General features: G+C 41.5%; 1 protein-coding gene across 2 annotated transcripts in view; it reads right to left on the bottom strand.

Moving 5' to 3' along the window:
• Nucleotides 1–26,501, bottom strand: part of KIAA0232 (KIAA0232 ortholog) — a 59,867-nt gene that overhangs the window by 29,379 nt on the left and 3,987 nt on the right. For both annotated transcript variants that reach the window (XM_072334566.1, XM_072334565.1), the window contains exon 2: nucleotides 14,836–15,339. In XM_072334566.1, coding sequence (XP_072190667.1) covers nucleotides 14,836–15,066 — 231 coding nt within the window. In that variant the 5' untranslated portion in view covers nucleotides 15,067–15,339. The remainder of the gene's footprint in view (nucleotides 1–14,835; nucleotides 15,340–26,501) is intronic.

The raw sequence follows: 26,501 nt of genomic DNA on the forward strand, positions 1-26,501 counted from the left end.
TAAAGAAGACAATTCATGTTAGTTCCCCAAATCTCCAACTAGTTCTTACAATGAGCACCATTAAGACTACAGATAGCAGTGTCTGTCTTTCAATGTCCGTTCACATCTATACATACAACTTCCTTGCTCATCTGATCAAAGAAATATTTTGACTACCAGGAAAATTATGCTATTTAACGTATGCTGGTCTCAAACATCATCTTCAGAGAGATGCACAAAACTGCTGGTTTTCAACATATCTCTCACCTGTTCCTAATGAAATTCAGGCTAAGACCTAACCTCATTTAAAACCACTCCAAACTCCCCACAGCTTCAAAATGAAGTAAAAACAAGTTGTCGGTTGAGACTGATCATCTCTGTGCACCTAAGAAGTCAGATAGAAAAAGGGTGTAAAGGTGGAAAATGACCACATGCCTTCAGAAGGAAGAATGTTAACAGCTGCTGGACTTGTTATCCAACTGAGTCCCTCAGGAAAGAGCAATTCACTGGTTTTTATTTTTTATTTTTTTAATCTTATTAAATCACAACATCTGGAGGAAAGTATCTGCTTCTGAAGAACAAAAAGCTTCCAGGATTTTACATTTGTTCATCAAGTCTGAGGAGGCTGCAGAGCTCAGCAGCTCTTTTTGATGTTGACATGAAGCACACAGACTGGTAAGACCTCCCTACCCCAGCAGCTGCCAAAGCCTGTCCTACTCATCCACATACAGGCAAAATTACCAACTAAAAAATACACATCCACTAGGAAAAGGTTATTCAAATTGAAAATATAAGCACACAGGAAAATCTCATGACTGGCTGGGTAGATGAGAGAAGAGCAGTAGATGTTGTCTACCCCTTGGCTTCAGGAAGGTATCTGATGCTGGCTGTCGTAACAGGTAAGCTTATAGTGTGGTGCTCCGCAGGGATCAATGTAGGTTCAGCTTTGTTCAACATTTTCATCGATGGCCCAGATGAAGGGATAGAATTCACCCTCCTCAGCAAGTCTGCTGATGGTATGATGTTGGGAAGAGTGGCTGACACAGCAGAAGGCTGTGCTGAGGGAGCTGGGCAGTCTGCAGAGTTGGACAGAGAAGAACCCTATGAGGTTCAACAACAGAGTAGAGTCCTATGTCTGGGGAGGAATAACTGCACTTATCAGTACAGGGTAGGGCTTTATCTGCTGGAAAGGAGCTCTGAGGAGAAGGACCTGGGTGTCAGGGTGGACATGAGCCAGCAGTGTGCCCCTGTGGCCAAGAAGCCAACAGTATCCTCAGGTGCAACAAAAAGAGCGTGGCCACCAGGCTGAGGGAGGTGGTCTTCCTCCTCTACTCTGCCCTGGTAAGGCCACATCTGGAGTGTCCTGTTCTGTGTCCAGTTCTGGGCCCCTCAGTTCAAGAAAGACAGGAGAACTACTGGAGAGAGTCCAGTAGAGGGCTACAAAAACAATGAGGGGCCTGGAATGTATCCCACACAAGGAAAGGCTGAGAGACCTGGGACTATTCAGCCTGGAGAAGAGAAGATCAAGGGGGGAGTCTTATTAATGCTTATAAAAATCTAAAGGGCAGGAGTCAGATGGAGCAGTGGTGCAGGACAAGGGGCAATGGGCACAAACTGGAACACAGGAAGTTCCACACAAACATAAGAACTTCTTTCTTGAGAGGGTTACGAAGCACCAGAACAGAAAAATTGATTAAGGCAATACCTACACTACAAAAACGTTACCAAAATGCTATAAAGCAGCATCCTTTGCTTTACCTACACTGCAGCTCAGTTTTGCACTAGCACATCACAGCTGTCCTCAGCAAGGACAGTTCTACACACTGCATAAGCCAGTGGTGTGTGTCAGCAGAGCATTAAGGACATGAAACATTTCAATCAGTTCTCTACACACGTAATTCAAAAGATATCTGCCTACTGTTTTTTTTTTTGTTTTTTTTTTTTTAAATACATATATTTTTCATTCTTAAATATTTACTCTTTGCAATAAAAACACCCATTATTAAAGGAGGAAGCGAGTCTAGATGGAATATTCACTTATCGTCCAGCACCATCTCGTCCTTCCTTTCAGAGCAAACACTTTGTTCGTGCACTCTGGGAACAAAGTGACTCATCCTGTAGGATGCAGCAACAGAGGACAGAGCCCTGGTAGCATCTTCTTTCTCTCCCTCCCGGCAGCACGCAGAAAACTTGTTTCTGAACACAGACTGGGTTTTCAATCACAAATGGCTGCCAGTGCATCACATCACCATTTTAATTTTTATAGGAAATACTATTGGAAAACTGAGTTTTCAATTATTTTTTCCTGTTGAAGTTTCCACCATGTTACAAAACTGGTATCCTGAATTACAGCTATTCCACATAAAATTCTGAAGTCTGTAATCCTCACAACAATTACAACACTTATCCACACATCTATCACTGCCTTGTACTTTCTGCAAATAAGGCAAATACCACAGTCATAAAGCAGCTAATGAAATGAATTCCTGACATAACATCCTTTTGTTGTGGTACAACAGAACCTGCCTGCATCAATAAGGAAGCTGGGGCTGTTTAGTCTGGGGAAGAGGAGGCTGAGGGGAGACCATATCGCTCTCTTCCAGTATCTGAAAGGTTCTTACAGTGAGAGTGGGGCAGGTCTCTTCTCACTAGTGACATGTGACAGGACGAGGGGAAATGGCCTCAAGTTGCGTCAGGGCAAATTTAGGTTGGATATTAGGAAGAACTTCTTTACAGAAAGGGTAGTTAAGTACTGGAATGGGCTCCCCAGGGAGGTAGGTGAGTCGATGTCCCTGGATGTGATTAAGAGCATTTTAGATGTGGTGCTCAGGGATATGATTTAGCAGAAGGTTGTTAGAGTTAGGGTACTATGGTTAGGTTAGGCTGTGGTTGGACTTGATGATCTTCAAGGTCTTTTCCAACCTGGGTAATTCTATGATTCTATGAATGTACAGAAACAAAGAAACAAAGGAGAAGGAATTCGAGTAAAATGGGCAGGAACAAGCAAATGTTACATATACCTTAAGTTCTAGAAAGTTAACATAGGGGATGGCACAAGCTGAGCACCTTTCTGTTTTTATGATGACTACATTGGTAAGAAGACAATCCAAGAGTTTCGTATGTTTTAAATTAACCTCTTGCACCTTTTTTTTTTCCTTTCTTTTTTTCCCTCTCCAGTGGTGAGAAGCCCATTAAGAAGTTTATTCCTTAGGCTGGAAAATATTGAGCTCATGACAAACAGGAAAGAAAGCAGTTCAACAAAACATTCTGTGCGCATGAAACAGAGTAAACTACTTACTTCACATGGAAAGAATCACTAAGGACTTCTGTTCTCTTCAGCTATGAGCTGTGTTCATTTACCATCGCTTCCTAACAGAACTAGAGACCGTATCATAAGGTTTGTTTTAATGCTACTTCAATGCTCTGCTGTAACTGTGAATTTTCACAATCCTGTTCAGTGGTCACTGAACACAGAAGCAACATCACTTCAATCTTGCAGATTTAGAAAGTCTATATAAATACTCACAAGAAAAAGAAACAAAACTTGGCTTATAAAATTCTAACGTTGAAAAGAGGCTATCACTGCTTCAGTTTTGAAGGGCAACCACTCAACATAAATAAACATCAATTGGAAGCAGAAGCCATCTGGACACTGCAGACACATCACACACCTGCTATTTCATCATCCATTCTTTAGAGTCCTGCTTTACTAACTGCTAGGTAAATTCTTAGTGGGGATTTTGATTCCCCAAGTGACAAAGTACAGAAACTCATTCTGCTGACAGCGTTTGGAGTGTTTAAATGAATACGAGCTTCATACGGGGATGCAAATTTTAGAACTAGGTTTCTAACTTGCTTCTGCTGCTCAACTACACAAAAACAGCCATTCCCCCACTTCTCTTCACAGCTCCCAAGAATTTGAGCAAGCAACTGCAGTAGAGATTCTTCTTAATTTCATTTGTTGTAAAGATGCTGAAGAAATACCTACTGTAGGAAAGAGAACAACTGCAATGCCTTGCAACAAGACTAAATGGAAACTGTTTTGAAATTCGTGGTGTATATAATAGCAAAAATCGGTGTTAAATCTCATCTCAAGATAAAGCTACTTGTTTCATAAAAGCTTGTATAAAGTTCAACGACACAGAAAGAAGACTTAGGGTCCCAGTTCATACTCAGGTAATGAGCTTAAGTTCCGCATGGCCAGTCGAACATGCAGAAAACTAAGATGATAAACATACTTCCAAAATGGGGAAACCAAATCAGCAGAAAAGCATGCTTAAAAAATCATGCTTTTTTCTTCAAGTAAACTCAGAAAAACAGATTCCTCAAGATTATTTCTGCGCACAACACAGATTAAATTAGATACAGTAAAATGATGATCAATCTGGTGATGAGTGGCGTTCCTCAGGGACCAGTGTTGTTTAACATCTTTGTAGGCAACACAGACAGTGGGATTGAGTGCACCCTCCACAAGGTTGCAGATCACACCAAGCTGAGTGGAGCAGTTGACATACTAGAGAGAAGGGATGTTATCCAGAGAGACCTGGACTGGCTCGAGAGCTGGGTTCATGCCAACCTCATGAAGTCCAACAAGGCCAAGTGCAAGTTCCTGCATCGGGGCTAGGGCACTCCCAAGCACAGATACAGGCTGGGTGAAGAATGGCTTGAGAGGAGCCCTGAGGAGGACTTGGAAGTGTCAACTGACACTCAGCAATGCGTACTTGCAGCCCAAAAGGCCAACCATATCCTGAGTTGCACCAAGAGAAGTGTGATCAGCAGGTCAAGGGAGGTGATTCTGCCTCTCTACTCTGCTTTTGTGAGACTCCCACCTGGAGCACTGTGTCCAGTTCTGGTGTCTCCAGCACAAGAAGGACTTGGAGTTGTTTGAGGAGGTCTTGAGGAGGGCCACAAAGATGATCAGAGGGCTGGAGCACCTCCTCTGCGAGGACACACTGAGAGAGCTGGGGCTAATCAGCCTGGAGAAGAAAAGGCTCTAAGAAGACCTTACAGTAGCTTTCTAGTACCTGATGGGGCCTACAGTAAAGCTGGGGAGGTACCTTTTACAAGGGCATGTAGTGACAGGATGAGGGGAACTGGTTTTAAACTGGAAAAGGGCACATTTAGGCTAAATATTAGGAAAAAATTATTCACTGCGAGTGTGGTGAGACACTGGAACAGGCTGCCCAGTGACCCTGTGAATGAGCCCCCTATGGAAGCATTCAAGGCCACGCTGGATGGGGCTGTGAGCAATCTGGTCTAGATGGAGAACCTGGCTGTAGCAGGGAGGGTGGAACTTGATGAGCTTACAGGGCCCTTCCAACATAAACCATTCTATGATTCTGTGATTCTACATACAAATCTGACCAAGTTTCCAGATAACAAACCATAATTGGCCAATATTCCTATTTTGAATAATAAGTGATTTCCAGGCAAGAAATCCAATTCTCTTACAGGGCAGAAGAAAACAATTAAAAAACAAATCTGGATCAGGGAATTTTGAAACATGCCTCTTTTTTTTTTGAGCATTTTAATTTCAGTACAAACCACTCATGATTTAAGCAATTTACTGGCTTAGCTTTTTTTGCTCTCCTGAACATTACTGCTGGCCAACAAAATAGTGCTGCTTTGACAAGCGAGCTCAAGAAACAAGTTTATACAAAAAGTAGGAAGGATTCAACATCACAATTACTGAAATACCACAAAAATAGATGGTTTCTCCCTTCCAGATTCTAACTCAGAAAACCATCAAAGCAAGCCATCTAACCTCCGGTGTGAAAAAGAATTCCCATAATGTTTCAGGTATGGAGAGTCTTGTAAGACTATGCAGCATATGCAAAAATTTTCCCCCTTGTAGAGGAAGGATGGGGGGAAAAATAAAAGAAAACAAGCATCAACCTTTTAACAAGAAACAAACATCAGAGATTCAGCAGGAGGGGATATCACCTGGAATTCAGGATAGGTATTTTTACTACTAACAGTTTGGAGCTGCATGTTTGCTACATGGATGGCAAGTTCCTGTCAGATGCCATATCTGAAGATTAAGTGTTAACTGCTTGTTCCAAACTGGGGCATTAGCCTCTACCAAACTGCAGAAGAAACCTTCTTAGAAAACTTTCAAAGAAGTCCAAATGCAAACAATGTAGGTCATCAAATTACTGGGCAGGTCAGCGGGAGAAACGGAATCACGTTGAGAAATGTTCACGTGGACAAAAGAACAGTAAATGCATAAACCTTACTTCCTTAGACAACTCCAAAGCAGGAGACAGATCACCTGAAGTAATATCACCTATATTGAAGCGATGAAAACACTCCAAACCACGAAACCTTTCATTAAAAGAAAGTACAGAATTGGCCAGTCTTCACCTATGAGGCAGTCTAATCTCATGTCAGCAGTGACCCCCAAAGGCACTCATGCTGCCTCTCCACAAACAGACCTAGAAGAGTTTCTCAATACCAACACACAGTCCATAAAATTTCTCTGCTAAGCCCATGACCAGTTTATTTCAAGGAAATATCGGAGGTGAAGGTTTATAGTGAATTTTAAAAGAAAAATAAAGCCTCGGTCATGTAAACTGACATAACAAAAAACTATGTGGTACAGCAGTCCTGGCTTCTCTTGGCAACAAAGTTAAGTTCATTTAACAATTAATAACTAAATATAATGGTCAGGTAGACAAGTATGAACCGCTGTGCACTGCAAGAAGCTTTTCCAGAAACTTATTCAAGTAATTTCCAAAATTGACTGAGATATTTGGATGGTAAAGAAATGGGGAAAAAAAACCAGCAGAAAATGAGAAAAAATGGGGCAGATCCTCACTACTTGTAGGAGGTTCTTGTAATGGAAATTAAGGGGAAAGCTGCAACAGTTAACACGCTTATTTTATCTTTAAGATCCCTCAAGAAGTAGACTGCATAAAAAGTGTTACTTCCTGGAAAAAAAATATTTCCCTGTAATCTGAGTCTGCAAAAGAACCTTTCAGAGGAAGCTTAGAGCCCTGCAGATGTGCTTCTATTCACAATGGCTTCTGTGAAAAGTTTAACAGAGACTGCATCTCACTAGCATTAAAGGAAACGGTCCAATGGACCAGGACTGGCTCAGGCATTCCTGACAGCTGCCCGTGATGAATTAATGCATATGCAAGAATTCAGAAGATGAAAACTCAGCTTGCATTCCTCAGAAGACACGTAGCAAGAAGCTGCACAGACAGGAGTAGATAAGCAGGCTTTCTAAGAACAGCACAAGCTTTCTCCAGGTCAGATGTGCTGGCCACAGAAAATAAGAGACCTAAAAGCTTCCCTTATCATTAGATAAATTCCAAATGCAGCTCTTAGCAGTGGAAGAATTCACCTTGGATTTTTGTGAAAAGCAGAAAACCACATTAAAAGCTGCTGGTACAGTAAAGCAGCCAGCCACTACACTCAGCTCTTTCCCAGCTGCTCTAAGTAGAACATGAGAATCCTGATGAGAATCCTGCACATTGGACTGCAGCAGAACAGCTGACAGTGTAAGAGACCACAGCATGTGCTGCTATGACTTCAAGGTTCTCATGACACTGAGCTGATGATCCCACAATTTGCAGGCAGGGAAGAACTGTACGTATCAAAACCAATCAATCTGGGTATAAAATACTGTACACTGAGCTTCTGTCAATGACAAACTCCTGCTTATAATCCCACCAACCTGAAAGAGCATTCTACGTGTTGTTTGCTAATTAGAAGTTACCCTAGGTTGAAATCAAGCAAAAGGAATTTAATCACACCCACTCCCAAGAGCTAGAGAACATGCACATGATGCATCTGTTGAAACCCTAGGTTTGTCGAGTAGGCTCTGAGTTAAAAGTATTCCCACTAAAGTAAATGCAGAAAAGAACAGGTAGCGAGGCCTCTGCTACAGAGAAATCACGTTACTTGCATACCTTACATGGCAGAAAAGGAAGACAAAAATTCAACAGAAACTGTCATTACAAAGTCCTCATGTGTGACAAGGACATATTATGTCTGAGGAAATCATTTCACAGCATGTTATGGTTGCTCTCTTGAACCTCGGAATTAAGTTGTGTGGCAAAGATCACAAATAATCAGCTGATTTCACACAACACTGCACACCTACGCTTGGAGACATGCAGTGAGCGCACCATCGTGCAATGGTCTGCAGCACAAAGAACATGAAGAGGTGTCTCAGTAGCCCCAGCATCAAGAACAGGGCAATTACATCAGCACAGAGATGGCAGCTAACAAACCCTGACTCTCGGGGAGAAGAACCAGCCTAGTGCCTGATTTTCTGTCTCTGCTTTGCATTATATAAACCTTTGTAAGAATACATTAGTAGTGATAACAAGTCATTCCATTATGCTCCTAGGCTGACAGCGAGAGACACCTTGTAACTAAGTGTTAGATGCCATTTAGAAAGCCACAAAAAGGCAATACAATACATATTTCAAAGATTGCCTTGAATACTCACAAGAGGCTAAAGAAAACGTGCTAACTCTATTGCCAATTTCAGCAGAACAGCACAAAAGACAGGCACCGAAAAGCCTGGCTAAGTCAGATGTCTTGAAAAAGATACTTCACATCATGAAACACACGTTTAAATTTGCAAACATGACGCTGAAAGAAAACGTTCTGATAACACCCCTTGTTGAGAAGAAACGCTTTCCAACAGGATTTGTGCCAACACAGCTGAAGGAGACTGTCCTGGGACCTGCACGGCTTGTGCACTCAGTGACTATGAGGAGCCTACTGCTGAGCTCCAGTTCCTATCATTAAAACACAATCAAGAATACAAGTGCACTATCCAGGCACATCGACTGTACCCACTGTCAAGAAGTCACCGAGACAGAAATACACAACAGAGCAATCGCCTCATAATTAACAAGAGAGACATCAAGTAACCAGGGAGGAAAAAAAAAGAACACGTCCTTTAGAGGCAGTGCACCAGGAGAACCCGCCTTACAGCAGCCAGACCTATTCCAGGAGCTCCTGCTGGATGATCTCATACTGACAGTGACTGTAAAAGGAACGCAGCTGGAACGATTTCAGCATCAGCAAACAACCAAGGGGCAGCAGTCCTTCACAGACTGATCTCAGCTGATAGAGCTGGAGAGCCGTAAGGCTGCTTTAGGGCTGCTCAGAGGCACTATGTGGGAGAATGTGCTCTGGAAGAAAACAGAGTTTTTCTCACCAAGTTAATTGCATATGAAAGACTTATTTTCAAAAGATTAATACAACTGTGATTTAAAGAGTCCTCATCTAATCACTTCTCAACGGGGGGGAAATATTACAGCCCTGCTGTAACACAACCACAGTTACTTCTTAGGGATGATCCAAGAGCCACTGTATTAGAACACACGCTGTCGTGTTTTGCTGAACAGGCATACTATCCAGACTGTGTTTAGGGCACTAAACTTCATATGGCCTTAGGTTACTACAGAAGACCAAATCTTCCTTTCTCTTCACATCTTTTAGTTATGGGTGAGATTTTCACTTTAAAACAAAGTAAATCCATCAAGACACAACTTACTCCTCCCTCAAAGAGGCCTCTGAACAGCTAAACACCAGTCATTCTAAGACATACCCAGGCATCAGGTCCCAAAGCTGGGTTGCTGTGGGATGCCAGGAAGAGCAATGCTCCAGATACTGCAGCCCAGCAGTATCTAAAGTACTGCCTGTATGTGGGTAGCAACAGCCCCAGCCCATTTTCAGAACACCGGGCCAAGAACATGTAATGAGTATACAGCCAAAGGGCAGACAGCTCACATTTATCACATGTGGCCAAGGTGCCTTTTCTCCCACTCTGTTCTTCCCTTTATACAAAGGAAAAAAATAATTAAAAAAAAACAAACAAACAAACAAAAAACAAAAATCACATTTTGGGACATTAGGTATATGACGATGAAAAAGCAAGAATAAAAACTGCAATCAGTCCAATCAGTCATGAGAAGTGGAGCTATTATTTTGAAGACCATTTCAAATCAGCGTATAAATAGTAAGTCTTCCAGAATGACACCCTCTACCACAGGTTTCAAAACAGACCATCTCGCACTAGTCAAAGAAGAGCATGATTTGTAATAGAACAGCTACTTAATATTTCCTAAATCTTGGAATTAACTACTTAAACTTCACTGGGATTTTTACTTTTGAGGGTCAGGCAAACAGTCAACTTGCCCTAGAAATGAGCAAAAAGAATTAAGTCACCAACAGCAGCCAGCGCTGGGTACAGCAAGTACACATACAGATGTGTTTAGACCTTCCTGCTGCATGACCAAAGGCTCACAGAGCCTTTATCCTGCACAACACTGAGCTGGTGGGGGTTCTTTTGCTGGCGTGTTGGCGTTTTGGTTGGTTGGTTTGTTTGCTTGCTTCAAAATGAAGAAAAATCTGCAGGCAAAAACAGATGAACCTGTTACATTCAGAAACAGCTACACTTACAAGCAGTATATAAATCACACAACACTGATTCTAATACTGCTCAAATAAAGATCAGTGAAATAGTGTTTCACACAATGTATCCCAAGGCAATGCAGAGAGAAGCGGTAAGCTTCCAACAGAGCACATGATTGTAATGCAGTATTTGCTGTATCACAAACTAGCTTGAAAACAGGTATTTACAAATATACTTTAAATGGGCATTTAAACTACAACCAGAAGTTGATTTAACATCAGGAAACACTGAGTGTAAGGCACTCTGACTAAAAGTCAGTCTCATCTGAAGTCAAAAAGCTGCCCCAGAATTCTCACATTGTCCCCAACAGCATTTCTGTGGGTTTCCCAGAGGTACAGATTGCCCCATAACATAATGAGGTTTACAGCTTATTTGTGCCTTACTCCTAAACAGGAAAAAAAAAACTCATTAATCAAATGCAAATGATGAAAGCTTACACACTCAGATGCAGAACATTTAAGTTTCCGTCACATTCTATTCTTTAAATCCATACCAATTTCTACTTCCTCATAGGAAAAGTAAAAGACCAAAACCACTAAGAATGAAGGACTGCCGAAGAACATTCAAATCTTAAGCTCTTGGGCTCCTTTCCAGAAGTAGCAGGTATCCACACATGTAACTGGCTTGAATGAGAAATGTGCTACAAATGCCAACGATAAATGAACTACAGTAGAGGTTTTTTAGTTTTTACAACAGTTAGAGTGGGCATATTTATAAGGTGTTACAGCAGTGCTTATATGTATAACACGTGTGTAATTGTAACAGTAGCTGGCTGTATGAATAACCACAGCAGCTCTGGAGGCTCAAGGAATCCCTGTACAATTCCTCATAAACAAGATTCCAAAACAGTCGAGCAAAACGCACCTGCTTATGCATTTTCTAAATATTTTTATATTCAAGCCAATGAGTCAGAACAAAAAATGCAAACGTTCCAGTAAAAATGGGCTGCAGTGTGTTACAGCTTTACTTTCATCTATAATTTCTCTGTTGAAAACCTAAGTCTTAAAAACCCAGTATCAAGAATCTCAGCAACGTGTCGTTCAGTGATGTTAGATCTGCGCACACATAACGATGCCCCAGAGAAATCACTCTAATTGGACAAGCCGTGGAATTAGCAGTAATCATGAAAACAAAAGTAAAATAAACAAGTATGAGTTTAAAAAAAGCAAAACCCAAAAGCAAGCAAGCAACCAAAACCAACAAACCACCACGCACCTCAAAGCCTTAACAGTGCCTAAGGTCCTATCCAGATATCAAACAATCTCACCATGCAGAACTGGATAACACTGGAGGAAAAGCCATCAAGTGACAGAAGGCATAGAAGTCAGCAGTGTAATCAAGAAGAGAACCACATACCTTGTATTACCAAGAGAACAAAAGGAAACATCCTGCTTAAACTCAAAACTGAACCCCAAAGACCTACTCAATGAACACTGTCAGATCATGTTGAAATATGGGTCAATATAAGCAGAAGCAAGCACTAACACAGTAACAACAGCATTTCAATAGCTGGGGTTGCTTAGTAAGGTTAACGATGATTTTTGCTTTTTTTTAAAAAAAAAAACAAAACAAACAACAAAAAACACCTCAAATCTTTCTGTATGTACCCGATAGAAGCTCAGTTTGGGAGTTCATGCATCCATTTCTCTGCTACAGTTGATGACACAAAAACACTAAAAAGGAAGCTCGGAAGGAAGCTTCCAAATGCATTCAGAACTGCCCAAAATGCCATCAACAACTTGAGATAAAAAGCTCCTAATAATTACCTAAATTTTAGTTTACAGCACTTTTAATAAGGATGATTACAAAGTATCTCTAAGATTAGTATTTCCTAAATAGCTTGTCTCCTTCAGCATGCACCCATCCCCAGCACTAGAATGGATTCCAATCACAGAGAATCACCAATTGGTTTGGGTTGGAAGGGACCTCAAGGACTATCAGGTTCCAAACTCCTGCCACATCTGCTACTTCATTCTGTTTCATTCCCTTTGAACAGGTCAAAACAGACTCCATTGCTGTGGTTTTGGAATGAAGCAATGGCTTATCGTGCCCTGCAGAGACTTCTAAAAGTAAAGAAAAATCATCAGAATAAATTGGTTACTGAAAAGCATTTTCTCCCCTGGAAATTCTGTCATATTTCCCCAAGAATCAAAGGAACCACGTGAGGGAAAAAAATCCTGAGATGCTGAGAATCAGTTTTTCCCCAAGAACAGATCACAGTTAGAGGAGTCCAGCATCTCTTGATATTTTACTGTTAAATATCTAAAAGACATTTCTGTATTTTAATCACTGCGCTCTTCCCTGATGCCTACCTGTAAGCAGCATTGCTTAGTTCTGGTTCTTTTGTTTGTCTTCATGTTCATCACCAAAACTGGGTTAAAACTTCTGACCAGTCAAGCTACATTTCAGCATACAAACTCTTGTTTCTGAGCAGCTTAAGCCAATTTTTAAAAATGCAGCCACACACAAAAAATAAAATAAAGCAAGCACACATTATATAACTTTCCTCAATTCCTCATGTAAGAAAAGAAACATTTGCAGGTTTTAAAGTCATTCAGGAAAGGAATTAAATAGCAGTGCTTTTCATATTGAATTCATCCAGCCATCACTACAGAGAATCATCACAAAACCAAACGGACACAAGACCTGAACAATACAAGAACAGTAACTTGAAAACGAAGTGAATGAGTTCAGTAACAGTTTGTTAAAAGAAAGGAAGCAGGAAAGAAACCTCCAAGTTGCTCAGAATCCAGATGCTGTTCAGAAGACATCCTGTATGGCTGGCACGCATCCTGGCCACCCTGTCAGCATGTACTATTCTCTCTTTGGCTCGTTAGGTTCATATAATCAACTTGGGAAAGAACAGGGACTTTCCTTGAAGCTCAATCAATTCTTAAGTATCCAGTTAAGGTATCAAAATGAAATCAAATGTTTGAGGTTTGCGTTAATACAGTTACAATGCTTCTTGTCATGCCTGATGAAAAGTGATTCTGGCACTTCAGTCATTTTTAAATTACCACAATAGAGACTTTGCAGTTATGACTACGCTCCAAATTGGACTAGAAAGAAGCAAGCCTTCATTTTTCCCCATGGTCACAAGACTATCTTCAAAGCCTCTCAAAGTCTGGTTGGGTACCACTGGCCTCTTCTTTCTGTCCTTCCCCTCCTTTTTAATGGGCTGTGGAACTTCATTCTGTCTGTCTTCTAAAATACAGCCATTTGTGTCTGACCAAGACCTAAGTAAGCTCACTGTTAAGGTACGTTCTTAACACATCTTACAGTGGTTTTCTTTTTGCACATCGAGTTTTCTGTTTTACACGATGGGAGCATGCACTGTGATGGCTGCTAAGAGTTCTGAAATTGGCGGTATTTGACCACTGCCCTGTTCTTGAAGGAGTTGTGAAAAAAAAAGGAAACTAGATATAAAATCCTGAAGCATTTCAGTTGCAATGTGTGAAGCATTATCAAAGGAACTGCAACAAAAAATGAACTATCAAGGCACCAAAAAAGACAGTGCTTTCTTCCTTCTGTTTTTTTTCATGTTAATCACAAAGCCCATGACAACAGTGCTCTCCCTCTCTCCCTCTTGAAAATGCCAGAACTTCTCTGAATTTTATATTAAAAAAATCCTCTATTAAAAGTATTCTGATATACACCGTAAGATACAGAGAAACTTATAAAAAGGAGGTGAAATTAGGAGCAAAGGATAAGCTCACACCATATCCTGAGTTGGAAGGGATTCATTAGGATTATTGTTCTTGGAATACAGAAAATCTGCAGCAAGAATGGCACATGGGAATGGCAGTACAGTTGCAATTGCTATGTGGCCTCACTTCTCTTCCTCTGACCTTTCTGAATTACAGCCATGCATCACAACTCACTGTTCTACAGCTCTTTTGCATGCCTTTCATTGGGATTCAGCATTAACACTCCTTTAAAAGATGAACCATATACGTGCAATAAAGTATTTTAGATACTTGGATATTTTAAAAGTACTTTCTATTCTTTACTGCAAATAGCATGAGATGAAATTCATAAGAGGAAGTAACAGGCAATCTACAGGCTACTGTGAAGCAGCCCAATTTCACACGCAGCTCACAAAACTCACCTAACGTTCCGGTATTAAATAAGCCTTACAACCAGGAATACCAGAAGTTTTAAGTTCATGAAACATGACAGAGCTAATAATTCCAATGGAGGTTACAGTAATGCTAAAATGTTAATGCAATTGCTGATAAAGAAAACCAACGACATCAACCTGAATTTGATCCCAGAGCAGTACTTACCCCCTCCTTCCACCCACACACTGAGAGACAACAACCTCCCACCACCTGAGCCATCCCCAAGGATAATACACAAAACATAACTGATACAAAACTCACTTTCACTGGACAACATCTAAAATATGTAAATACCTGTTCCTGCAGGTCGTAGTCATAGCTATCATGCAGCAGAAGACTGAGGACATACCGAGTATAAATCATGGCATCAATGCCACACTTCTCTAGCTCTTGTCCCAGCCAGGTCTGCACTGGACCCAAAGCATGTAGCAGAGACATTTCAGAAACAGATACAGGGCCTGGATAAGAGCTTGAGGAGCTTTCTGATGGCAAACCATCCACAACAACTGTACAGATAGGGCGCATGAATCTAGGTGGTTGGCATCCTTATAACGTGAAGCATTTTCTGTAGTTGATATCCCGTCGATATCTGGAGGTGATTTTCACTCCAGTAAATAGGAGAGAGGCTTGACTTCTAGGACAATCATTTATATTTCCTGGCAGTTAGCCGTCTAGAGACGAACATCACTCTTCAGGCATGACCAGTGAATAAACTAAATCCTAATAGCAAACACATATGTAGATGTGTTTTTCTACCTTAATTTCACATTGAGGCCAGATGCAAGTCCCCAGCAGGACCTATAAAGAGGAAAAAAGGATAAGTTGTGATATTCTGTATCCACACACAACATCAAACAGTGCAAAATAAACAGCATAGAAAGCAGTCACATCCTGCTTGCTTCACCTATACAGCACAGCTGTTCAGAGTCATTTTGAAGAGTAACAGGCATTATTCCAAGTCAAAAGGTGCCTTAGAGAAAAATCACTTTTTCATGAAGGGAGAGAGACTCTTTCAAGCAGTTCACAACCATCCCAACACTTGAAACATGCATCTGACCTAACCTTAATAGAAGGTTGAGATTTTATTTACTATCAGCTGAAAAGAGACCTTTTGATCAAACATTCACTTACATTAAGACTAACTGCATATTTTACATCACTATAAGACAATATAATCCTACTGTTTTGCTGTGACTTCCATCTACAAGCAGAAAAAAACTGTTCTGCTTATAAAAAACAGAATGTATAACATTAATCTGGCCAGCAGTTTCACCAGACCTATGAACTATTTCCTATATCCTATTGCTGAATAGTTGCTATTGTCAGGTTGGGTTGTTTTTGTTGGTGGTTTTTTGTTTTAACTTCACTTTTTGCTTTGCCCCAGATCAACACAGCATTTTATTATCTAAAATTTGTCCACATAAAAATCTGAGCAGAACTTCATCTACTCATGTAAGAATCAACACGTAACCTTCTCCACATAGATGACTACACCAGTCTTAACTTAGTGAGCTTACACTCTAAACCATATCCTAAAATAGACAAATCATCCTAAGACTTAGAACACCTGCAATGCCAAACCAATCATGCATAAGTAAGGTGCAGAACAAGCAAGCTCCATGTATGCAATCCTTCTGTCCTCTAATCCAGAGCAAGTCGGGTCCAAAAAAAGCGTGATTTGGACCAGCCTGCCAATCAGACAAACAGCAACCCGGTACCTGTGTAAGTTTGCTACTCTAGCTCGACAACAGAAAACAAAGCTCAAATCCAAGCAAGAAATACACCTTCACTGAAAGGAAGGACCAAAGAAAGCACTTAGCAGTATTGACTGGTTCATTCCAGCCCTACCACAAGGTGCACGGGACCGACTCGCTCAAACAGCCATTCCTTACTGCAACTGAGCAACGCTGCGTGGGCAGCGCATGTTCTGCAGCCAAACAAAACAAACAGGTGCCTTTGCTATTGACATACATCTATATGACTTCAGACGACAGCTTTTAGGAGCTTTCTTTGCATTACTATTCACATACAGCTGCATACTCAAGAATTTTGATGCATTAATTGCGTCATAATCTGAGTTGACAAAACCCTACCCCTACAGTTAAAGCTGCCTTACTGCTCCAACGGCAGTCTTCACTTGAGCAGGCAAATAACACACCAGTATTCAAGCTTTGTCAGTAGCATGTTCATATTACATGGCCTCTCATATGATAGCAGAAGGAAAATTATGTAGAAACATTTTGCAAAGGCTGTTTCATCATGGAGTTATGTAAATCTGCACATGAAATCTGAACAAAACTCTCAAAGTTTTGGAGTTCACATTTTATAGCAGTCTCCAGTGCTCTGCCCTACAAGAAGTGCTAAGCACATATTCCCATTATGCTTGAGAAGGAAATCCCATACAAACAGAAATATTTTCCTATCCCAGCACTCGCAGGGATTTTACACACCAAATTAACACAAGTCACTCAAAGAAAAGACACTCTGCAAGGTGTGAAGCCCAACCTCTATGATAACAGGCTTTGACAAATCAGTTATCAGCTGTTTCTAATATCTTGTGTCTTGTTGGAGAATAAACACCCACCTCTCTGTCCTCGCAACAGACAAGGCCAATCTTAACAAGGAGACTACTATATAAGTAGCTTAAGTAATTAGAGCAAGGCTAGTTACTTTAACTACCAAGCTGGAAAGAACTCCCCATTTCCAGCTATAAAACATGACGGACAGACAGTTCTTGTGAGAATTTCCAAATAAGAAATCGCACACATCTCTCAATCGCTTGTGAAAACTGTATTCATTAAAATCCCAAAGTCAAAAACATGAGACGAAACTCCTACCAGACAATTTCTGCTTACTCCACAACCAAGCATGCTTTTTTCCTTTCTAGTAACCCTCAGATTTCGTAACACTGATCAATGACCTTTAAGAAGCACTACAGCCAAATCACAAAGTGTCCTATAAAGAAAAGAGGATACAACACTACGTAAACAAACACTTTAGCACCAAGGCTACCTGAGAACAGATACTTCTCCTCAATATCACTGAACAACCTTTTCACGCAAAATAGTGGAAGACAACAACCAAGTATTTGTATGCTCAAATGCCGTGACAAGAAAGCAGTTTTAAGTTTTCTAATGTAAATAAAATAGGAAGGAGACCCAATGGTATGGAAACTGAAGCTGGAACACTTCATGCCAGCTCCCTGTGCCACTGTTATTGCATAGCAAATCTTTTCTGAAGACTAACCCACCTTAGTCTTCCCTCTAAGTGCAATGGAATACGGCTATGATCACAACTAATTCATAGGAATAGCTCAGCGTGCCTTGGACCACACAAACGTGTCTGGTGACAGTTATGGCTGCAGGCTCACAGAGTAGAGGTATGCCAGGATCACCAAATAAGACAGTACAAGGAAGGTGTAATTAAATCACTCTTCATTTAAACTGATAGAAACACACAAAGGAAGCCCCTGTACGTCTAAGTGTTCTTACCAGACTACCAGCAGAGAGCGCAAACTGACTGAAAGCTCATGCTGGGTGAGACATTCCCACGTCTTGACCAGCTTTTTTCTCCGTAAATCCCACTGATACAAACAAGATTTTTAGAGAACTTAAGAAAAGTATCTTTTTCCGTTGTTTCTAATCTTGGAAAACAGTGAACAAAGCCAAACCACAAAACCCTTCGAATTAATCTAAGGTTACCACTCCTACATTTTATCAGCACCCAGAGGTCCGTGTAAAATCATGTGTTCACATGACACGGTTCTGAACAAATATTTTCATATAAAAAAGCAAACAGACTTCATGATTTCTTATAGATATACCTAATAGCAAGACTTAGAGCAGCAGGAAGCATTGGAACAGGGGAGTTAAATAAAATTAAACAAACAATAATCAATCACATCCTTTATTACTGTGCTTGTAGGTAAACTAAAGCATAACAGACTGCTTCTTGTAGACGGTAACTCAGAAAGCAATCAAGCTGTCTGCAGGCTTAAATCCACAGCATAGGAGTATACGCTCCAAAGGAACAAAAATTAGAGGATCTATATATTGAAGGAACCTGGAAACTAATAATTATTTCCTCCCATGATCTGCAAATAAATGCTCCCAAGCCACCAACCTGCTCTTTACACACTACTGTACACCAACTTCCTCAATAAAGCTACTGATGCCATCTACTCCATTCCTCCCTTTCCCAGAAGGGACAACCACAACATCTGTGCTTCCAGTGCACCATTCTGCCTAACGCTGTACATTAACAACTGGAACAGACACACCGACACACAGCAGTTTTCTCTAGTGCTGTTTCATACATTTCCACTAACATTCTGCATAATATGTCAGTCTATCACATAGTTTACAATTAGAAGCTCTCGTTTTCTAAAGGTGTGGGCCTTTTTGCTACAGTCTTTGACAACTGATGACAATGGCTCAAAGCATGACAAAGCAATCACAGCATTCTTACTGCTTATAAACGTGGATATATAAAAGTCCACACATGTTTAACCAGGACACCTTTTAGAAGGAGCACTTCTTTGCAGAGTGGTTTTATTAAACACAAACAAGCAATGTTTCCTCTCCATGACAACTGCATGTAGCAAAACCCCATGAATCCTATTTACTACAAATCAGAAGTGAGAATGTTACTGTGTGTGGTCAATAACATCAAAATAAATGTTCACATTAGTATATTTCCAGTCCCCTCCAGAAAACTAAGGATCAAACAGCACAGTCACAGATGACAATAAAAGTCCAACATTTCTCTTACGCATTATGAAAAACTCAGCAATTTTACCACTATTTGCTTTACTTCTTCCAGTGAAAAGCCTCAACAAATCCTTAATATGCCAACCAATGGGCCACACACTGGGGAGGGCACTGTCACAGCCCCGAAACAAAGCCTATTTAGACTGAAGCAAACAATGGCATCTGTGTCCTTAATAAATTTCACATGGCACTTAAAAGACATGTGAATCCAGAAGAAGTTGTTGTTTTTTAATCACATTCCTTGATGACCAAAGAAATCTGGCTCTACAGTTCTCAGAGCGGTGACAACCTTTTCATGTGTGGTGATGTTTGGTGTTACTGTACAACAAACAGCAGAGCAGAGATTTGACTCATGACTAAGGCACCAAATACAGTAAAATAAAAAACACTGATAATGTCTGCATTGCAAACAAACCTCTGCCTACATCCCATTTCAGTCCAACAGGGCTCCAGAAGCATTGCCGTATTATAGCAAACACAAATTAAAACATCTGTCAGGAATCAAAGCAAGAAGCACTTTAACAAAGAAGCAGACGAGCAGCTCTGCGAATTAACTTCCTGATAGACACGGATTTTCTCTTTTTAAGAAGTATTATCAGATGTTCAAGGACAGTACAAGCTTGTTTCCAAAGGACAGATATTTTACAGCTGCCTGATATCTACCCAGGCTGCTGTTATGTTCTGGTTCTACAGTAACTCAGCCAAGTGGGAAAACACCTGGGACAGAACACAGTGTGGGGATGTCACTGAGGGATGCTTCTCTTAAAAAAATCTGCTTGCTTGTTTTCATAATGCTTATCCAAAGGAAAACCTGAAGCTGCTAATCCTGCATCAAAGCTTAATGGAATTACTCAAAGAATTCAAGAGCTACTCTGTAAGCCTCATTTTCTTCACTCAGGGTGGTGACACACTGGAACAGGTTGCCCAAAGAGGCTGCGGATGCCCCATCCCTGGAGGCATTCAAGGCCAGGCTGGACGTGGCTCTGTGCAGCCTGGTCTGGTGGCTGGCAACCCTGCACATAGCACAGAGTTGAAACTGGATGATCATTGTGGTCCTTTTCAACCCAGGCCATTCTATGATTCTCACCTTCTTAGCAAATAAAATGAGCACAGATAAAAACAAAACAACACAGGGAAAGTCATCAGCACAGTTCTGTAAGACCTGCATTGCTTAACAAACATATAAGTGACCTGGAAGGTGGGATACATAACACAGTGCTGAAGCTGAAGAATTACAGCAAGCTAGCAGGGACAGTGAACAGAGTAAGTGAAAAATGCAGGAGATGCTTACGAAACACACTGACCAAGCAATGAAAATGCAAACAAAATTCAGTGTACAGAAACTGGAAATGAGACAGGGCAGAAATAGTAATTCTGTGCTATTAATACTAAGTTCCTCATATAAAAACAATGGGTTCTAAGTTCACTGTTGTTCCCAGGATCTAGTTCCTAAGCAGTACATTAGAAATCTCATCAAACTGCAAGCTTAGACTGTGCAGCAATCAAAAGATCAAACCACAGTAGAAAAACCAAAGTCAGCTGTTTCACTGCGCACACACACACAGTTCTATAACGGATATACCTTTAATTGTTGTAATCTGTGATTTCAGCTGCTTCTTACAGGGATTCCAAGGCAGGAACCACCCAAACTGATGGAGGATGAACATCCAATACAGCAGTGCAGGTGCAGCAGTGCCCTGACATGAGCTACCTTCAGTGCCCCGAAACCCATGCAGCACACTGCCCTCCTGCCCTGAGCAACTGCCACACACAGGCAGAAGCCAAACCAGGAGCTACTTGAACTCCACTGACACTTCACAGACACCGTGCAGGGGCAGTCCACAGACAAAGGGAACACCTGTGTATAAATGGAAAGACTGGAAGAGGGGAGGTGATGAATGAGAGCATGTTGGGTAGCGTGAATAGAGTATGGGGTGAAGATTGCACTGGTTTGGGCTGGGATAGAATTACTTTTCTGCAGAGCAGAATGCGTCCTGCTGTGCTTTGTCTATGCAACCAAACCAGCTTTGATAATGCAGGGATGCCCAGGCTATCACCAAGCAGTGCTCACACCATGCCAAGACCTCCTCTTTCTCAGGCTGCCATACCAGCAAGGAGAACTGGATTGCAAAAAGCCTGGGAGGGGACACATGCAGGGCAGCTGGCTGCAGGGATGTCTCACACCATATGCTTCTCCCAGCAGTAAAAGCTGGGGGAAAGATGGCAGAGAGACACACATTTTCAGTGGGAAGTTGCAATTCTTTATTTTGCTTTGCTTTCACATGCAGCTTTCGCTTTACCATTCTGAACCTCTTCCCCACCCTGCTGAGGGAAAGCAAGTGAGCGGCTGCGTGCTGTTAGCTGCCCACTGGCGTTATCTGCAACAGCTGCACAGAACTTTGGTCCTGTAATATCAGAACAGACGTGCCTCTCCATGGCCAGGGATTGCTCAATGCACTGTTGTTTGGTTTGTGCTTGTTTTTTGGTTAACACGAGCTACATACAAAGCTTTACAAAACATGGATCAGAAATTCCTTGTCAAAAGATAACGAAGACACAGAATATACACACACACACACGTATCCTTTCAGATGGGCTTCAAAAGCAATTGAACAGGAGAGACCCTTTGAAAGTTTCCAACAAGGCAAAACACATCAGGCCTAGGAAATCCCCTAGGCAGAAAACAGCGAGGAGCTGGGGGCAATTTGGGAGAAGTATCACATGTACTTTCCCTGTTCCTCTGTAACAGCTCACTTACAAATGCTGATGCAGACAAGTACTGGATTTGACAAAGCCTTTGTCTGAAGCAGTACAGTTGTTCTCATAAAACATTCATGTTCACCATAATACAAGAACACCACTCAGGAAAAAAAGTAGCTGGAGGAGTTCAATTAGCTGATCAGCTCACAGAGCTGCATGTTATTAACATACATGGACTTTGTTACAGGATGTCAGAACACCAATCCTGCCAAAGAGCAAAGCAAAAAGTGAGCTCTGGGGAGCAATTACTACTGGGCTGCAGAAGCAGCAAGCGATGCACCTGCACTAGGTTCAGCTGCATATCCAAGATCTCAGTGTTCTCAGTCACCAGAATATTCTCTGCTTCCTCAAAATAAACGTGTAACATAAGATGAAAAACCTACAGTATGTCAGTTTGAAAAAAGCAAGAGAGAAAAGCATGACCTAACAGCAAAAGCTGCAAGCACTGTGAGGAACAGTCACAGCACACCGTGTCCGCCACACATCAAAACTCCACCACTTTACAGAGGTACGAGAAGATCTGAAAGTGGTTTCACAAGACGGCTCTTCTGGAAGTGCTCTTATTATGTACAGCAGACTTGGAAGACGTGTCTCTAGGTGGTGGACAGGCAGGAAGTGGTTCTTCATATAACAGGACATTCAGGAGCTCTATCAGTTGACAAGTTTTGCCAAACCTGTTTCAATAGTTGTCTTAGTTATTTAGTGAGCAAACTTGATCTTTTTATAGCATCGCTCAGGAAGCTGGTTCAGGAAAATCAAGACTCAACATCAAGAGATATAAAGAAAACCCAAAAGCGGGCACTTCAATTGACAGCACATAGCTGCTATTTTCATTTCCTCAAACTTAGGGGAGTCCAGAGCAATTCAGACTAAACTCGCACACTCAACAAATAGAACTATTTCTGAAGCACTCTTTGGTTGTGTGTCTGTACCAGATAAGCTTAGGGACCACCTACCTGTAAGCTGCCCAAACTGCCCTATCTCCAACACTTCGGTACTCCTCACAACTTCCAAAAACACCTTCAGAAATCAGATTTAACAAACCAGAAGATATTTATAGATGATCTGAACCTACAAGATTGAAAACCCCGCTTCACTGATTTCTAATGTCCAGCTGTCGTAAACAACAGAAACATCTGCATTGTTCTGTAAAATCTGTCCAAACAGGGTTATCCACCTACCAATGCAATCCTAATGCTTCCATTCACAACAGAGATGGAGGTACACTGTTGTGACAATGCTCCCTTTTCTCCCGTTTAATTTATTACTGTCCAGGGCTGAATCTGGCACTAAACTTTAAGCTTATTTAAAGCTGGTGCTTGAACTCATTGGTACTTGTTTAAACCAGACTATAAGATTTTATTAAATCCTAACTGAAAAAAAGGAAAAATGAACACACATCACCTAACTCAGAAACCAGAATGTTAATAAGCCCTGAAATACAACTCTGTGCCTAACAGCAAGGATCTATTTTCCACATTAAAAGTGAACTTCAGAATCAGTGTGTTCCAAATGGAAGAAAAGTCACTTTTGGTGGGTCACTCTTCAACAAACACAAAGCCTCCACAACAAAACATCACTAACTCAGCAGACTTGCCTTTAAAACATGTGGATCAGAGCAACAGCAGCCTGGAGACAACAAATTCTGGTTTGCTGTATGCTGTGGTGACGCAGGGGGAAGCGCTGCACTGTTGCTGGCCTGGAACACTGTGGATCAGCCAAGAGTGGCAAACCCAAGTGAAACATTGGATGCTAATTCAGAAGAAGGTATATTTGTATGCCTCCAAAAGTGCCTCAAGTCGTACTTCACAGCAACTCCCCAGACACTGCTATAATTTTGGTATCACACCACCATCAGGATTCAGACTGTTCTGTTTCATTTCTTTCTGCCAATGAAGATGTCAGCATGATTTAAGTGTTTCAATCTGAAGTTGCAGATCCTATCAGCACACCAGGGCAAAGTCAGCGATGAACATCTCGCCCTCTCACACACGTTACACAAAGGGAATACTTGGATGGATCGCTAGGGGGCCTGGGAGGAGCTGCGAGAACCCTCTTCGGCTGTAACTTCGAAGAAGAGACCTCATCCATTGCTTTTATTCAGTCCCATGAGACATTTCTACAGAGACAATTTATCAGAAGCTTTATCTCTTCCTACATACACGTACAAAAGCAACAGACGGCATGCCACTGATTACCATCAATCACCATTCTTCAGCAACTCTTTCTTAGGAAAACAGAAAACATTAATAAAAACCAAATATAGCAGAGATCACAAAGAATGCACGTGCTCTAAGCTCAGTGGAACATTTATCTTCAGGGCTTGTGGTATATGTATCTTCAAGCTGCTTGCATCCGAAAAGATTTACTAATTTTTCTCCCTGCTAAAACGCAGGCAGGGCTTTACAGTGCAAACAGGGAGAACACAGTCAAATTGTGGGAAGACCAGAAGGAGGATCTACTGTTGTATCACTCCACTTTCTGCCCTCCTGATGACTTGCATTCGCCCAACTTCTGGAGTAGCTTGAGCTCTCTGTTACAACAGCTCCTTGTCAGAGCTCTCCCACAGAATGACAGATAGCAGGGGTTGGAAGGAACCTCTGGAGATCATCTAGTCCAATCCCCCTGACAAGCAGGGTCCCTACAGTACAGGGAAAGCATCCAGGTGGGTTTTGAATATCTCTAGAGAAGGAGACTCCACACCCTCTGCGGGCAGCTCATTTCCCCCTCCAAGGAGCAGGGTAATGGCTCCCAGGTCTAAGCACCAAGCCCTGAAACAGCCTTACCTGCAGTGTCACAGCCACAGCACTCCCTGCCTCCTGCAGCACCAGCAGCCAAAGGAATCACCAGGATGAAACACTGAGCTGCCCTTCCCATCGGTCAGAACGCCACTGCATTAAGTAGCCCACAGCCACTATTTGTGCAACTGTACAGCATTTAATTCAACTAATACAAAATTTATTCTTGGGCATACTTTGCATCTTTCAGCTCGGGAGTGGAAAGGAGAATCTTGTATTCCAGACATGCAATAATTACTGTCCATTTAAAGGCAAAGGCATTTCTCCAGCTATTTATACTTTTACAGTTAATCATTTGGCCATATATAAATTCCTCCACAGTAAATGGCCACACTATACCATCTATTTCATTAACGTGTATGCAGCTCTTCCCTGAATGCTCTGTATTGAAGTTTTCTGTACTTGGCTGAGGTTTTCTATAGTGGGTCTGTGACTCAAACAGTCAGTTACCATCCTTTTGAAAAGCATAAAAATAGCCCCATGAGGGGTTTAAAAGAGAAACAGACTTGTATGACCACACAGACTTTTCAGTATCTCTTCATTAAAAGCAAATAATTGAAAATAAAAGTGTCCAAACTAAGCAGGGAGGGCAGGTTAACGTCACCTTTAAAAATCAAGTATTTGCTACTTCGAATGGTACCTGGAGATTTGATTTACTGAAGTGCCAAGTGTTTAACTGTCACTGCAGAAGAACCCTCACAAAAAGAGCAGGTCAGCACTATGCTGCTTCTCTTCCAGGAAGTTATGGGACTGATAGCCAAGTTATTTCCTTCACAACTCAAGAACAAAGTTACTGAAAACTGGAACTCTGAGGTTTCTCTCCAGCTGATAAGATTCGCTGTTCAAAGAAGCTGGTAAAAAGAAACAGAACTATGTAAATATGAAAAAATAATAAACTAATAGCTAGACTTACAGAATCACTTTACAGCTCCTGTGTGACCCCACACAACTCAACGTGGCTCCCAGTAAAGCAGTTATGAAAACTCTGACAAAACAAAACGCGCAACTCCTGCAGGGAGCTGTGCTTCGCTGCTCACCGCAGCTACACGGCACTGAACTTCTAACCCAGAAAACAGAAGCAGGAGAATAGGAAGTCACTGAGCTGCAACCTTTAGCTAATTAGTAACAGTCGCTGGCTCAAATCTTCAGGCAGCTGAACTAAAATACCATGAAAAAGCACAAGTCATTCCTTCAACTTCCTAAGCAAAGCAATCCGTCAGACAAGTCGCTGGAAGCCTGCCCCATTCCTGCCAACATCCTCCAGCTCCCCCGGCTCAGCACGAGCCTCGTGCTCCCACTCAGCCAGAGCCCTCACATTTGTTTCAAGTTCGTAATAACTCACTGCGGTGTCACAAGGATTTAGTGAGAATTAATTACTCAGTTGCAGCAACGTGCGTTACCCATTTCTTCATTAGCGATGCTTCAAGCAGCCTTTTCCCTTCAGGCTAACGAAAGTATTTTCTTAAAAAGCATATATGACACATCCAAAAACCAATGTCTTTAATCACCCTGTGTATGTTTTGGTACGTTTCGCCACTTTGCCGTTAAAGATTATCTCAATCCAAATCTTGGCTGAGCAAACATTACCTGGAATAACCCTACAGTGCATGTCTTGCAGCTGAGCTCCGCTGTT

Source organism: Excalfactoria chinensis, chromosome 4 (assembly GCF_039878825.1).
Source record: "Excalfactoria chinensis isolate bCotChi1 chromosome 4, bCotChi1.hap2, whole genome shotgun sequence".
Taxonomy (NCBI): Eukaryota; Metazoa; Chordata; class Aves; order Galliformes; family Phasianidae; genus Excalfactoria; species Excalfactoria chinensis.